This window comes from Pongo abelii, chromosome 14 (genome assembly GCF_028885655.2).
Source record: "Pongo abelii isolate AG06213 chromosome 14, NHGRI_mPonAbe1-v2.0_pri, whole genome shotgun sequence".
Classification (NCBI taxonomy): Eukaryota; Metazoa; Chordata; class Mammalia; order Primates; family Hominidae; genus Pongo; species Pongo abelii.
The window spans coordinates 102116700-102132198 of record NC_071999.2 but is presented as its reverse complement, the minus strand read 5'-3'; the positions used below and the strand labels follow the sequence as shown (position 1 = coordinate 102132198).

Below are 15499 nucleotides of genomic sequence, written 5' to 3'. Positions count from 1 at the left end.
ATGTGGAATAAAATTAATGCAAAGAGGAAGATGAATGGAAGAAAATAAGGAAATGGAAGTAAAATGTCATATTACAGAGACATTATATAGAGAGAGGTTTTATGCAACCAATACTTTGGAATTGTCCATGTGGGGAAACAACATGAGTAAGGATTTATTTTGTGCTCCCTTCCTATCTCCTGTCAGTCGTTGCACTACTGGGTTGTGGAGAAGCAATAACATGCCCCATACAGGGCCCAGCCCTTCTTGCTCTGATCCTGAGCGTAGTGGGAGGAGCCAGAGCCTCCATGGGTTAGGCTTAGATCAGCATTGGTTCTATAAAGGCATACATCTCACCCCCAGGGAGGCTGAGACAGTAGGAACATGTGACTTCGACTGGGGAGAAAGGCAAGTAGGACTGATGAAGTACATAAGCAGGGTCTTATATATCTACATTAAAACATTCTGTTCTAGCCCATTAAAGAGTCCCTTTTATATTTTTGCCTCTGAATAGTTGCCTCAGCCACAGACTTGATGAAGAGTAGTTTAAACATTTAGATTCCCCAATTTGTTGTCAATGGGGTTATAGTTGATGTTGTTGTTTACGGTAATACTTTCTATTATGTTTAAGAACTATCAAGTTATATGTAATAAAAAATTTAAATTTGTATTCAAACACATGTGAACTTCATGATTTAATGGAGCTTCCTCTGTATTAGAATTTTATACTTTATGTCTTGTTTGATCTTACATTATTTTTGTAGTAGGTTTGTCAAAAGAGTGACCTAATATTTTTTTTCTCATTTTTGGCTTTCTCAGGGCTGATCATATCCTCACTACTTCGATAAAGAATACAATAGTCTTTGTTGTTTTATCTTTTATATAATCATAAACTTTTACTACCATTAAAATGTATGTAAGTTTACTCTCAATAACTAATTAGAATTATTTGCCTTATTTCTTAATGAGTTTAATATATTTTTCCTGCTATTAATGAAGATACCAAAAAATCTCATTTCTAATGCTTTAAGAAGTCTATCAAACTTTAAAAGTTTTGTTTTTAATTTGGAAAATCAAAATGAAACTTTTTCTTCTTTGAATATATAGTATTTTGGATATGCTGAAATTAGAAGGAAAAATGATGAATGGCCTTCGCAATCTTGGGATCAATGGGGAAGATATGAGCAAATTTTTAAAATTAAATTCACACATTTGGGAATATACTTATGTATTAGATATTCGACATTCTTCTATAATGGTAAGTGCTTATGCTATTCCTTGTTCTAAAACCTGTAGTATACTTAAGGCTTAACATAAAACGAAGTATCGGCAGCCCTGATGATAAATGTCAGCATTTTGGAACAGTTCATTGAAAAGAGAAAGTAAAACTATAGACCCATCTCCTCTCCCACTTGCAGCTTCCTTCTCCTTCATAGTCTCTGTTTTGTCACAAGAATACCTACTCACTCTCATTCAGTGTCCTTTCCACCTTCAGAAATAACAACAGAATAACCACATGAACAATAACAACAAGACACCAAATACATAGTTAAAATTTGAGGTGTATAAAAGTGCTACCTTAACATGATGAAAGTCCTGCCTAAACAATTTGCAGCGGCCTCCAAAGGTTCTGATGTGTGTATTACAGCCCAAGTGATGTTTTTGAAAAACATTTGATCATATCACCCTTTCTTGCTTAAGCAGAGAAGTGGTCTTCAGTATGGCCTATGAGGCTGCAGATGGCTGCTCTCACCTTTCATTTCTTAGACTGTGAAACGTTCTTTTCACCGCTATCCTTTATCTCATGCTTAGAAAGCACTTTTTTTTCTTTATCCAGTTAACTCCTATTCCTTTTTCAAAGTTAGATTGAAATAGCCCTTTCTGAGAGAAACTTTCCTTAACAATCCAGATGATTTTTTAAATCTACACATTGTGTTAGAGAATCCCCAGAGACCACCCTCTAATCCAGTGATTTGCTAGAAGGACTTGCAAGACCCAGAAGTTGTTATATTCATGGTTATGGCTTAGTAGAGCAAAATGATGTGCAAAAATCAGCAGGGGTGAAGTGCAGAGTAAACCAGGTATAAGCTTCCAAGAGTTCCCTCCTAGTGGAGTTGTATGCTTAATGTGATATGTGACAATGTGGGCAAAGTGCTCCCTACCAGGGAAGCTCACTTATTTGAGCCTGAGTTCAAGATTGTGAGAGACGATCCATCATGTAGACATACAGTGGCTCTCTGTACCTGCCATCAGTGGCTGAAGCTCCAGACTGAGGAAAAGCAGATGTTTATTATAACTCAGATCGTATAAACTCTAGACAAACTGCTGGAACTGCTACAGCATGGCTCAGGGTCCTAACTGTGCAAAACACTCTTTTATCAATCAGAACATTCCAAGAGCTTAATTATCAGGACCCAGTCAAGAGACAGTCATGTAAACAGACCCTTCTTGGGAATATCCAAGGTGTGAGCAACCCAAGCCTGTTGAGTTAACCCTTTCATACACACACACGTATATGTGTATAATGTGATTCTTCATACATGTATACATGTATGGGTATAGCACATGTATTAGGCCATGCTTACCTTGCTATAAAGAAATACCTGAGACTGGGTAATTCATAAAGAAAAGAAGTTTACTTGACTTACCGTTCTGCAGGGTTTATAGGAAGCATGGTGCCAACATCTGTTTGGCTTCTGGGGAGGCTTCAAGAAGATTTAATTCACAGCAGAGGGCAGAGAGGGAGCAGGTATCTCATATGGCAAGAACAGGAGTGAGAGAGAATGTTGGAGGGTAGGTGCCATACATTTAAACAGCCTGGTCTTGCTAGAACTCACATCTCAAAGACAAGACCAAGACATGAGGAATCTGCCCCCATGACCCAACACATCCTATCAGGCCCTACCTCTGCCATTGGGGATTACAATTCAACGTGAGATTTGGGTGGGGACAAGTATCCATATTATATCAGCACATATACATACATTATATGTCAGAACTATTAATCCATTTGTATACTTAGCACAGTTATAGTTTTACATTTATCCTGTGATGCTTTTATATCTGTTTTTTATTAGACTATATATAAAGTTCTTGAAGGTAGAAATTTGTTTCATTTTTTCTCTTACCATTATGTCCCTGGTTTTAGTAGGTATTCAATAAATATAAATATTCCCTAAATGAATAAGTAACTATTTATCTGAAAACAACAAAAAACATCATTTTTAATGATGAAAACCTGGAAGCATTACAATTACAACATGATCAATATAATTATCCTTATGATTTAATGTTATTATAAAAGGAGTAACTATTAGAAATGAGAAAATAAAAGTGTTGCGTGACAAGATCGTATAACTGAAACTCCTCAAAGAAAGGTATAATAAAAGGCTTTAATAAAATGGATTTTGAAGTGACATGATAAAGATCAAAAGCTTTTCTTTCAAAATCTATTTGGAAGATAATGATTTATTCACAATAACATAAAAATGTAAATACCCTAATAATAACCACTATGAAATAATAGCTCAATACCTATTGATAAAAACTAGAATTTAACTGAGGACGTGTAAATCAGCATATCCTTTTAAAAAGTTATGCCTGGCCAGGCACAGTGTCTCATGCCTGTAATCCCAGCAGTTTGGGAGGCCAAGGTGGGCGGATCACGAGGTCAGGAGATTGAGACCATTCTGGCCAGCATGGTGAAACCCTGTCTCTACTAAAAGTACAAAAATTAGCTGGGTGTGGTGGCACGTGCCTGTAGTCGCAGCTACTTGGGAGGCTGAGGCAGGAAAATCACTTGAACCTGAGAGGTGCAGGTTGCAGTGAGCCAAGATCGCACTACTGCACTCCAGCCTGGGCGATAGAGTGAGACTCCATCTCAAAAAAAAAAAAAGAAAGAAAAAGGGCTGGGTGTGGTGGCTCACGCCTGTAATCCTAGCACTTTGAGGAGGACGTGGTGGGCGAATCATGAGGTCAAGAGATAAAGACCATCCTGGCTAAAATGGTGAAACCCTGTCTCTACTAAAAATACAAAAATTAGCTGGGTGTGGTGGCACGTGCCTGTAGTCCCAGCTACTTGGGAGGCTGAGGCAGGAGAATACGTTGAACCTTGGAGGCAGAGGTTGCAGTAAGCTGAGATGGTGCCACTGCACTCCAGCCTGGCAACAGAGCAAGACTCCATCTCAAAAAAAAAAAAAAAGGTTATGACTATGGTGCCCTTATAATGATACATAGTTTATCTAGTAATTTCTCTCCTGGAAACTATCATAAAAAAATAGTGGGAAATGGAAAAAAAGCTTTGTGCCCAAAGATATGATTATCACTACATATTTTGAAAACAAAGTAGAAACTAGTTAGTTATCTAACAGAGAAGTGTTATAAATTTTACATTCACACAATCGAGTATTATTGACATGAAAATTATGTTTATAAATATGACTTAAGATAATGATTCTGTTAAGTAAAAAATATAGAATTATGTCGTGTAAAAATATGGGCAGAAGATCAGAAGGGAATATATCAAAATTTAAGGCATTAATGGGTGATGTTTAATGGGTAGTTTTAATTTTTTTCATCATGTTCTTCTGTGAATTCCAAACTTTTTACCATGGGTATGTATTATTTACATGATCATAAGAAAATAGTTTTTTGTTTTTTTTAAATTGATAAACAACATTTTACATATTTATGAGATTCATGTGATATTTTCTTATGTATGTAAAATGTGTAATGATCAAATCAGTGTATTTGGGGTATCCGTCACTGGCAGTATTTATCATTTCTATGTGATGGGAACATTTCAAGTCCTTTTTTCTAGCTACTTTGAATTATGTAATATATTGGTGCTAACTGTAGTCACCCTACTTTGCTGTTGAATAGTGGAATTTATACCTTCTATCTAACTGTATAGATAACTGTTTGTACCTATTGACTAACCTCTCTTCATCAACCCCTCCCACCAGCACGCCCTTCCCAGCTTCTGGTATCTATCATTCTACTCTAACTCCATGAGGTCAATATTTTTATTTCCCACTTATGAGTGAGAACACGGGATATTGGTCTTTCTGTGTCTGGCTTATTTCACTTAACACAGTGACCTCCAATTTCATCCATGTTGCTGCAAATGACATTTCATTCTTTTCTGTGGCCAAATAATACTCTATTGTGAGTATATACCATATAGTCTTTATCCATTCATCTGTTGATAGACACTTACGTTGATTATATATGTTTGCTATCGTGAATAGTGCTATAATAAACATGCAAGTGCAGGTATCTCTTTGAGATGTTGATTTCTTTTCCTTTCAAAAAATACCTCATAATGGGATTGCTGGATTGGATGGTAGTTCAGTTTTTAGATTTTTGAGAAATCTCCATAGCGTTTTCCATTGTGGTTATACCAGTTTACATTCCCGGCAACTATCTATAAGAGTTCCTTTTTTCCACATCCTCACCAACATCTGCTATTCTTTTATCTTTTTAATGATAGCCATTCTAACTGGGGTAAAATGATATTCCATGTCACTTTTATTTACATTTATCTAATAATTAGTGATGTTGAACGTTATTTATATACTTGTTTGCCATTTGTATAATTTCTTATGAGAAATTCAGATATTTTACCCCTTTAAAAATAAGATTATTTGTTTATTTTATTGTTGAGTTGTTCAACTTCCTTGTATATTCTTGATATTAGTCCCTGTAGGAATAGTTTGCAAATATTTTCTCCCATCGAACAGGCTTGCTTTTCACTCTGTTGATTTTTTTTCCTTTGCTGTGCAGAAGCTTTTTCCCATTTGTCTATTTTTACTTCGGTTGTCTGTGTTTTTGAGGTCTTAGCCATAAAATCTTTACCTATTAGACCAATGTCCAAAAGTGTTTGCCTTATGTTTTCTTCTGATAGTTTTATACTTTGGGGTATGTTTAAGTCTTTAATCTATCTTGAGTTGATTTCTGTACATGGTAAGTGATGGTGGTTTAGCTTCATTATTCTGCATATGGATATCAAATTTTCCCAGAACCATGTATTCAAGAGGGTGTCCTTTCCCAAATGTATGTTCTTGGCACCTTTATCAAAAATCAGTTGGCTATAAATACATGAATTTATTTCTGGATTCCCTATTCTCTTCCATTGGTCTGTGTGTCTGTCTTTATATCAATACCATGCTGTTTTGGTTACTGTAACTATATTTTCAAATCAGGTGGTGTGATGCATACAGTTTTGGCTTTGGATATTCAGGTTCTTGTTTGGTTCCATACGAATTTTAGGATTTTTTTTCTGTCCCTGAAAAATGATGATATCTTAATAGAGATTGCATTGAATCTATAGATTGCTTTGGGCAGTATCATCATTTTAATATTCATCTGAACCATGAGCATGGGATGTTTTTCCATTTATTTCTGTCTTTTTCCATTTCTTTCAATCAGTGTTTTATAGTTTTTCTTGTACAGATCTTTTACCTCCTTGGTTAAATTAATTCCTAAGTATTTTTTGCAGCTATTGTAAATGGGATTACCCTTTTGATTTCTTTTTTGGCTATTTCATTATTTGTGTATAGAAACACTACTGATTTTTGTGTGCTGATTTTATATCCTGCAACTTTATTGAATTTATCAGTTCTAAGATTTTCTGGTGGAGTCCTTCGTTTTTCTAGATATACAATCATGTTGTGTGCAAAGAGGGACAGTTTAACTTCCTCTTTTCCAATCTGGATGCGTTTGTTTTTCTTGTCTGATTGCTCTGGTTAGGACTTCCAGTACCACATTGAATAGGAGTGGTGAAAGTGGGCATCCTTGTCTTGTTGCAGTTCTTAGAACATTTCAGCTTTTCCACAGTGCATATGATGTTAGCTGTGTGTTTGTCATTTCTGGCCTTTATATTATGCTAAGGTATATTCCTTTGGTGCCTAGTTTGTTTAGAGTTTTTAATCATGAATGAATGTTGAATTTAATCAAATTCTTTTTCTGCATCTATTAAGAGGATATGGTTTTTTTCCTTCTATTGATGTGATGTATCACATTTATTGATTTGTGTATGTTGAACCATCCTTGCATCTCTGGGGTAAATCCCACTTGATCATGGTGTATTATATTTTTGATATGCTTTTGGATTTGGCTTGCTAGTATTTTGTTGAGAATTTGTGCATCTGTGTTCATCAGTGATATGGTTTGGCTGTGTCCCCACCCAAATTTCATCTTGAATTCTCATGTGTTGTGGGAGGGACCCAGTGGGAGGTAATTGAATCATGGGGGCAGGTCTTTCTGTGCTGTTCTCATGATAGTGAATAAGTCTTATGAGATCTGATGGCTCTGTAAGGGAGAGTTTCCCTGAGCAGGCTCTCTTTTTGCTTGCTGCCATCCATATAAGATGTGACTTGCTCCTCCATGCCTCCCACCGTGATTGTGAGGCCTCCCCAGTCATATGGAACTGTAAGTCCTTTAACCCTTTATCCTGTATAAATTACCCAGTCTCGGGCATGCCTTTATCAGCAGCATGAAAACAGACTAATACAATCAGGAATATTGGCCTGTGGTTTTCCTTTATTATTGTGTCCTCATCTGGTTTTGGTATCAGGGTAATGCTGGTTTCATAGAATGTGAGTTAGGGAGAATTCTCTCCTCTTCATTTTTTTGGGAATAATTTGAGGAGAATTTGTGTTCTTTTTTGAAAGTTTGGTAGAATTAGGCAGTAAAACTATCTAGTCCTGGACTCTTCTTTGTTGGGAGACTTTTTATTACTGATTGAATCTTATTACTCATTATTGGTTTGTTCAAGCTTTCTATTTCTTCTTAATTCAGTCTTGGTGTGTTGTATGTGTCCAGGAATTTATCCATTTCCTCCAAGATTTCCAGTTTGTTAGTATATAGTTTTCTATAATAGTCTCTGATGATCTTTTTTGTTTATATGGTATCAGTGTGCTTCTTCATTTCTGACTTTTTTGGAGGTCTTCTCTGTCATGATTAGTCTGTCAAGTGGTTTATCTTTTCAAAAAACAAACTTTTCATTTTGTTGATCCTTTGTATTTTTTCTTTAGTATCAATTTCATTTAGTTCTGCTGATCTTATTTATTTTTTCTCCTAATTTGGGGTTTGTTCTTGCTTTTCTAGTTCCATGAGCTGCATCATTAAATTGTTTATTTGAATCCTTCTCCTTTTTGATGTAAGAGCTTACTGCTACAAACTTCTTTGTTAGCACTGCTTTTGCTGTATCCCATGGGATTTAGTATGTTGTGTTTACATTTTCATTTGTTTCAAGACATTTTTTATTCCTCCTTCATTTCTTCCTTGACCCAGTAGTTATTCAGGAGCATGTTGTTTAATTTCCATGTATTTGTATTGCTCCCATAGTTTCTCTTGTTATTGATTTGTAGTTTTATTCCATTGTGGTCTGAGAAAATACTTGATATGATTTCAATTTCTAAAAATTTATTGAGGCTTGTTTTTGTGTCCCAACATATGGTGTATCCTGGAGAATATTCCATCTGCTGGTAAGAAGAATGTGTATTTTGTAGCTATTGGATGAAATATTGGGTAAATTTCTAAAGTCTGTTTCATCAAATGTACATTTTAAATCCAGTATTCTTTTCAATTTTCCATCTAGGTAATGCTGAGAGTAGGGTGTTGAAGGTTCCAGCTATTATTGTTTTGGAGTCTCTCTCTCTCTTTAGCTGTAATAATGTTTGCTCTATACGTGTAGGTACTCCAGTGTTTGGGTGCATATATGTTTAGGAGTGTTTTACCTTCTTGAAGAATTTATCCCTTTATTATTATATAATGACCATCTTTGTCCTTTTAACTGTTTTTGACCTAAAGTTTTATCTGATAAAAGTATAGATATTCCTGCTTGCTTTTGGTTTCCATTTGCATGGATTATCTTTTTCCGTTCCTTTACTTCCAGTTTATATATCTCTTTACAAGTGAGATGAGTTTCTTTAAGGCAGTGTATGGATGGGTCATGTTTTTTAATCCATTCAGCCATTCAGATACAGACTGTATCTTCTAAGTGTAAAGTTTAATTCATTTACATTCAAGGTTATTATTGATATGTGAGGACTTATTTCTGTCATTGTATTAGTTGATTTCTGTTTATTTTGTGTGTTCTCTGTTTCTCTCTCTCTCTCTCTGTAACAATTGTGTCTTGTTGGTTTTCTGTATTGGTAACATTTGAATCTTTTCTCTGACTTCAGTGGTTTGTTCTACCAGTGGTATTTATGTTTCAGGATGGTAGATACCATTCTTTCACTTCTGGGTATAGGATTCCCTTAAGCATTTCTTGCAGGGCTGGTCTAGTGGTGAGGAATTCCCTCAGCTTTTGCTTGTCTGGGAAAGACTTTATTTCTCCTTCATTTATGAAGGATAACTTTGCTGGGTATAGTATCCTCAACTGGCAGGCATTTTCTTACAGGACTTTAAATATAACATGCCATTTTCTCCTGGCCTGTAAGGTTTCTGTGGAGAAATCTGCTGTTAATCTGATGGGTGTTCCCGCTAGATGCTTTTCACTTGCTGTTTATAGAAATCTTTCTCTTTAACTTTTGACAGTTTGACTATAATTTGCCATGGGCAAAACCTTTTGGAATTGTATCTATTTGGGAATCTCTGTGCCTCCTGTATCTGGATATCTAAATCTCATTAGACTTGGGAAGTCTTTATCTATTATTTCATTAAATAGGTTTTCTTTTTTTAATCTTCTGGGACAGAAAAATTCAAATATTTGGTCACTTTATGGTGTCTCATATGTCACATAGGCTTTGCTTATTCTTTTTTGTGTGTATTTTTATTTGACTGGGATATTTCAAAAGTCTTGTCTTAAAATTCTGAGATTCTTGATTCTACTTGATCTAGTCCACTGCTGAAGCTTTTCAATACATTTTACATTTCATTCAATGAATTTTCTGTTTGGTTCTGGTAAATTTCTCACTTATTTCCTGAATTGTTTTTCTGATATTTTTGGATTGTTTTAAAGTATTCTTATAGCTCACTGAGCTTAATTTCAATATTTTGAATTGTTTTTCTGGGATTTCATAAATGTCTTTTAGATTGGGATCTGTTGCTGGAGAATTACTGTGTTCCTTTGGAGGTTGCTTATGTTCCTGTGTCCTTATGCTGACATCTGTGCATCTGGTGTAACAGTTACTTATTCCATTTTTTTAAATTTCCATTGTTAGGGGAAGACTTTTTCCTGACCATTTATCTATGGTGTTGGTTGCATAGGACACTTTTTGGCATTGATTCTCAATGTGTGCAGTAGGGTAATCTCTGTATGATTTCTTCATCCGTAAACAGCGTCAGTGGTGTCTCTGTTTCCTAGGTGGCTTATAGCACAGTTGCTAGTGGAGGCTGTGATGAAGTTTTGCTGAAATGTGGGACACCAGTTGGGCCAGACTTAGGACCTTATAGGTGGCAATGGTGGGTTGAGCCTTGGACCCCAGGGTGGTGTACACTGGCACCAGTGTTAGCAGGTGCAGGGAGGTTGATTCTTGGGCCTCTAGATGACTTGCTTGGGTGCTGGGAATGACAGTGGTGGATAGGTTCTTGAGCACCTGAGCAGTGGTTGTGGCATGGGCAATGGCAGTAGCAGTGGCGGGACAATTCTCTAGGATCTAAGGGTCCATGCCAGTGTTGGCAGTAGCTGTGATGGGCTGGGTCAGCCATTGCCCAGGCCCTGAGGTGATGGTAGTGGCAGGTTGGGTGGGCATGACACTGGGAGGTGTGCTCAGATGCCAATGGTAATGGATTGTGCTGGGCGGTCCCTGGGTCCCTGGACAGCATGCTCAGGTACTGGGGGTGATAGAACCAGGCAAGATGGTTCTTAGGTCCCATGTTGGTACACTCAGGCTCTGGCTATGGTTGGTGGGCAGCAGGAGAGCGGGATGATCCACCGGCCATAGGTGGATGCTCAGGTAGAGGCAGCAGCAGCTGTGCTGCTGTTCTGCTACTGGGGAGGGTGAAGTCACTTGCAATAGGAGCAATTGGAGGCAGGTGGCTGGGGCATGCTTTGCTCATCCTATGCCCCCCCACCCCAAAACACACACACACAGTTTGCAGCAAATGGAATTTGTCCTCAGGTACATGGAAATGTGGGATTGTCCCGCTGCTGGGGAGGCAGTGTGACTGCCAGTGGTTCTGCCTTGGCCCTCGCAGGGAATGTCAGTGGGACCCCAGAGATATGGAGATGCAGGGGCTATTAGGCCCCAGGGCAGGACACAGTCTGTGGGAGCTGGGCTCTCAAAATGATGCCATACTGCAGTGGCTTAGGACTCAGGGGTTTGTGGGACTGGGCATGAGCTCCCTCTCTGGATCAGTGGCATTGTGCAATCTCCAGGTAGCTCCCTCTGTTAGTCTCAGAGCCCATAAGGGTCAAGGGGCTTTTCCATGGTTAGGTTGGTAGGAGTCCGTAGTGGAAACGTGGACTGCTGAGAGTCTCTCACTTACGCTTTCCTTGCATTAGGGAACCTCTCTAGGCTTCCAGCCAATCCCAGCCTAGCAGTCTGCCTTATTTCCCTCTCCTTTCTTGCTTTCGGTTTTTCCTGTCACTTCTGTGGTGAATTCCAGTGTTCTCCCTTAGACGACCTAGTTGAAGTGTGATTATCTGCTTACTGTATTGGTTCCTCTCTATGGAAGAGGCAAGTAGCAGATACATCTATTCAGCCATCTTGAAGCCCTTTCTTAAAAACAAAACAAAAAAAAAAGGTTTTAAGGGGAAAAATCCTCTCTGAAATTTTTGCTAATTGTTTTATATAAAAATGTAAGGGATTCCCTCTGAAGCATCTCAGTTATTATAGTTAATTTTGTCTTACTTGAAAAACCTTCCTGCTCATAAACTTACCTGCCTTCGGCCAGGAGCGGAGGCTCACGCCTGTAATCCTAGCACTTTGGGAGGCCTAGGCAGGTGGATCACGAGGTCAGGAGATGGAGACCATCCTGGCTAACACGGTGAAACCCCGTCTCTACTAAAAGTACAAAAAATCAGCCGGATGTGGTGGCGGGCGCCTGTAGTCCCAGCTACTCAGGAGGCTGAGGCAGGAGAATGGCATGAATCTGGGAGGCAGAGCTTGCAGTGAGCCGAGATCGCGCCACTGCACTCCAGCCTGGGTGACAGAGCAAGACTCCGTCTTAAAAAAAAAAAAAAAAAAAAAAAAAAAAAAATTATCTGCCTTCTCAGAGCCAAAGGACTATAGCAGCCCGAAAGAAACGCCATATTCCCTGAACATCAGAAACTTCAGATTCAGGATAAATAACAAATTACTAATTAGTTATCATTTGTGTTTTCTAGAACACGAAGTGACTTGTTATATAGATGTTTGTTACTGTTTTCTACCACTCTTTAGACTGTATTCTTTCATTGGCTAGATTTTACTTTTACTTTGTCTTTAATCTCAATAGCAGATGTCTTTTCTAAAAATGTTATGTCAGAAAAACAAATGACCTTGTAAGTAATCTTAATACTTGTATCTGATATTTAAGAATTTGTGCTTTTTAGCTTTTGTAGAAAAGAATGCTGAGAGAGAGTCACACAGAAAATTAGGGCAGTAATTGTCAAAGCTATTCTAGACATAGTAAACAGACCTATAAAGAAACCTTCCAATTCTCTTTGTAAAATAATATCCTAGCTTGCTTCTAAGCTTGGCAGTGAAGTACAGTCACTCTGTGTGTGGAGGAGCAGTTGGACTTTTAACCCCTATGCTGCTCCCATTGTCCCCACACTCTGCAAAGCCCCATTTCCCTGAGTTGTCTCTCATATTCTGGCAAGCTTTCAGATATCAGTCTCAGATGGTGTACCTCCCTTCTCTGCCACCCTGCTGCTTTCAGCAGACTATCTCTTCATAAGCACTGATAAGACTGTTAATTTGTCAAGACTACCACAGGCCCCAAACCCCAGAAATTCCAGTCCATAAGCAGTATAGCTGGTTTTGGAGCCCACCCTCCATAAAGGTTGTGGTCCCACGAGATTGTCACAAAGTAGTTTTTATTCAGGTAAGATATACATGGCATAAAATTTGCTCTTTTAACCGTTCGGTGGCATTAAGTACATTCACAGTGTTGTACAACCATCACCACTATTTTCAGAACTTTTTCATTATCCCAAACGAAGCTCTGTTCACATTAAACATGAAATCCCCATACCCTTCTTCCTGAAGACTCTGGTAAGCGCTATCTACTTTCTATCTTTATTAATTTGCCTATTGATATTTCATATAAGTGGAATTATACAATATTAGTTCTTTTGTGTCTGGCTAATTTCATTTAGCATAATGTTTTCAGGGTTCAGCCATGTTGTAGCATGTATCAGAATTTTGTTCCTTTTTAAGACTGAATAATATTTCATTGAATGTATGTACCACAGTTTGTTTATCCATTCATCTGTTGGACATTTACACTGCTGCCAAGTTTTGGCTATTGTGAATAATGCTGTGCTATGAACTTCGATGTACAAGTACCTGTATGAATCTCTGCTTTCAGTTCTTGTGGGTATATACCTAGAAGTAGAATTGCTGAATCATATGGTATTTCTATGTCTAACTTTTTTGACAAACTGCCAAACTGTTTTTCACAGCTGTTGCTTCATTCATCATTCCCACTCTCAGTTCACAAGTGTTCCCATTTCTCCACATCCTCACCAATTCTTGTTATTTTCTGGTTTTGGCATGTTTTGCTTTGTGGTAATTGCCATCCTAATGAGTGTAACTGGTATCTCATTGTGGTTCTCATTACATTTCTTTAATGACTAGTGATGTTGAGCATTGTCATAATATCTGTTGGCCATTTGTATATCTTCTCTAGAGGAATATCTGTTCAAGTCCTTTGCCCATTTTAAATTGGGTTCTTTGTTTTTTGTTGAGTTGTAGGAGTCCTTTATATATTCTGGATATTAATTCCTTATCAGATATATGATTTGCAAATATTTCTTCCCATTCTGTAGGTTGCCTTTTGACTCTGTTAGTAGTGTCCTTTGATGTACAACAAAATTTTAATTTTTATGAATTCCACCTTTTTTTGGTTACCCTTGCTTGGCACCCTTGTCAGATATCAATTGATGATAAATGCAGATTTATTTCTGGGCTGTCTAGTCTATTCCATTGATCTGTATGTCCTTATTCTAGTACCGCATTGTTTTGATAACTGTAACTTTATAGTCAGTTTTGAAATCAAGAGGTGTGAGTTCTCCAACTTTATACTTCTTTATCAAGATTGTTTTAGCTTCTCGTTAAATTTTATTTCCTGCTCTGCTTTGTGATTGCCTTTTACTAACAACAGTGGCTTAAATTTATTGAGCACTGAGTGCCAGATACTATGTTCAGCATTTAAAATGAATTATCTCGTTTTATTTGCACAGCAACCCTATTAGAAAGGTATTGATAGCATCCCCATTATACAGATGAAGAAACTGAGACACTAAAAGGTTATTTGAACTCATGTTCGTAACTGTGACATCATATTACTTAGTTACATTTACTGCATCTGTTTAAACATTTCCTAAAGTTCAAAAGAAATATCACTTTATAGACTTTATCTTAAAATGAAGAAGTGTGCACAAAAAATGAACAATAATATGCAGCAGCCCTGTTTGAGCACTTTGAAAACTGAAAGCTTAGGGAGGCTTGACCCTCTAACCAACCCCTCTATTGCCCCTGTGTACCTGGTTGAGGGAAAGAGTGTGGGGCTAAACTCTGAGCACATTTCTCCTGGCCGTGTCCCGTGTGTGCCCTGCCTGATAAGAGGAAGGGTTACATCCTTTTATAATTTGTCCCGCAGAGAGGGAACACCTTTATTCATTTTGTATACTCAGAAGTATTACTGTTTTGCAACTAACAGAAAAGAACCTTACGAGTAGCAACAGCCTACACCCGGGTACCACCTGATTTGCATAAGGATCCTATCTAGATTCTTAAGCTTGCATTTCCCACTCTCACTAGGTTTCTGTTTTGTTTCATTTTTTACCTTTTTGGCCTACTCCAACTTTTCTGGAAACTAATCTACCTATTTACCAGGTGCAAGTAACTTGTAAAAAATGATTTGCAGCTGTACCATAGCCTGGTGGACGCAGACTTTAGGCCACCTGAGATCTATTCCTGTAATTCGTCCTGTTTCAAGATTCATAATTAAAAATAGGAACATAGTATTTTGACTTTTTAAAACATTTGTTGAATCTACAAATACCAATCATGGTTATTATGATAGCAGTTTGTCCTATCTGAAGGATCAGTGCTACACTGAGTAAACAAACCAAAGTAGTTCACATTTCTTAAGTAATTCAGTGATTTGTTCTTTATGCCCTCTACTTTCTTGTAAGACATCAGGCATAGACAACTGTTACACATTACAAGTTGAGTGTCCCTTATCCAAAATGCTTGGGACCAGAAGGGTTTCAGATTTCAATTTTTTGGATTTTGGAATATTTGCATATATGTGTTACTGAGGTGTCAAATTCTGTAAAATATTTGAAGAGATTCATTTGGAGCCAAATATGAGTGACCAGTGGCCTGTGACACAGCCCTTAGGAGATCCTAAGAACATG

At 37.5% G+C, this 15499-nt stretch overlaps 1 protein-coding gene across 2 annotated transcripts in view; it reads left to right on the top strand.

Moving 5' to 3' along the window:
* The window catches only part of UGGT2 (UDP-glucose glycoprotein glucosyltransferase 2), a 276140-nt gene that overhangs the window by 95133 nt on the left and 165508 nt on the right, over nucleotides 1-15499 (top strand). For both annotated transcript variants that reach the window (XM_024230998.3, XM_054529561.2), the window contains one exon: nucleotides 1087-1237. In XM_024230998.3, the coding sequence (XP_024086766.1) occupies nucleotides 1087-1237 (151 nt within the window). The remainder of the gene's footprint in view (nucleotides 1-1086; nucleotides 1238-15499) is intronic.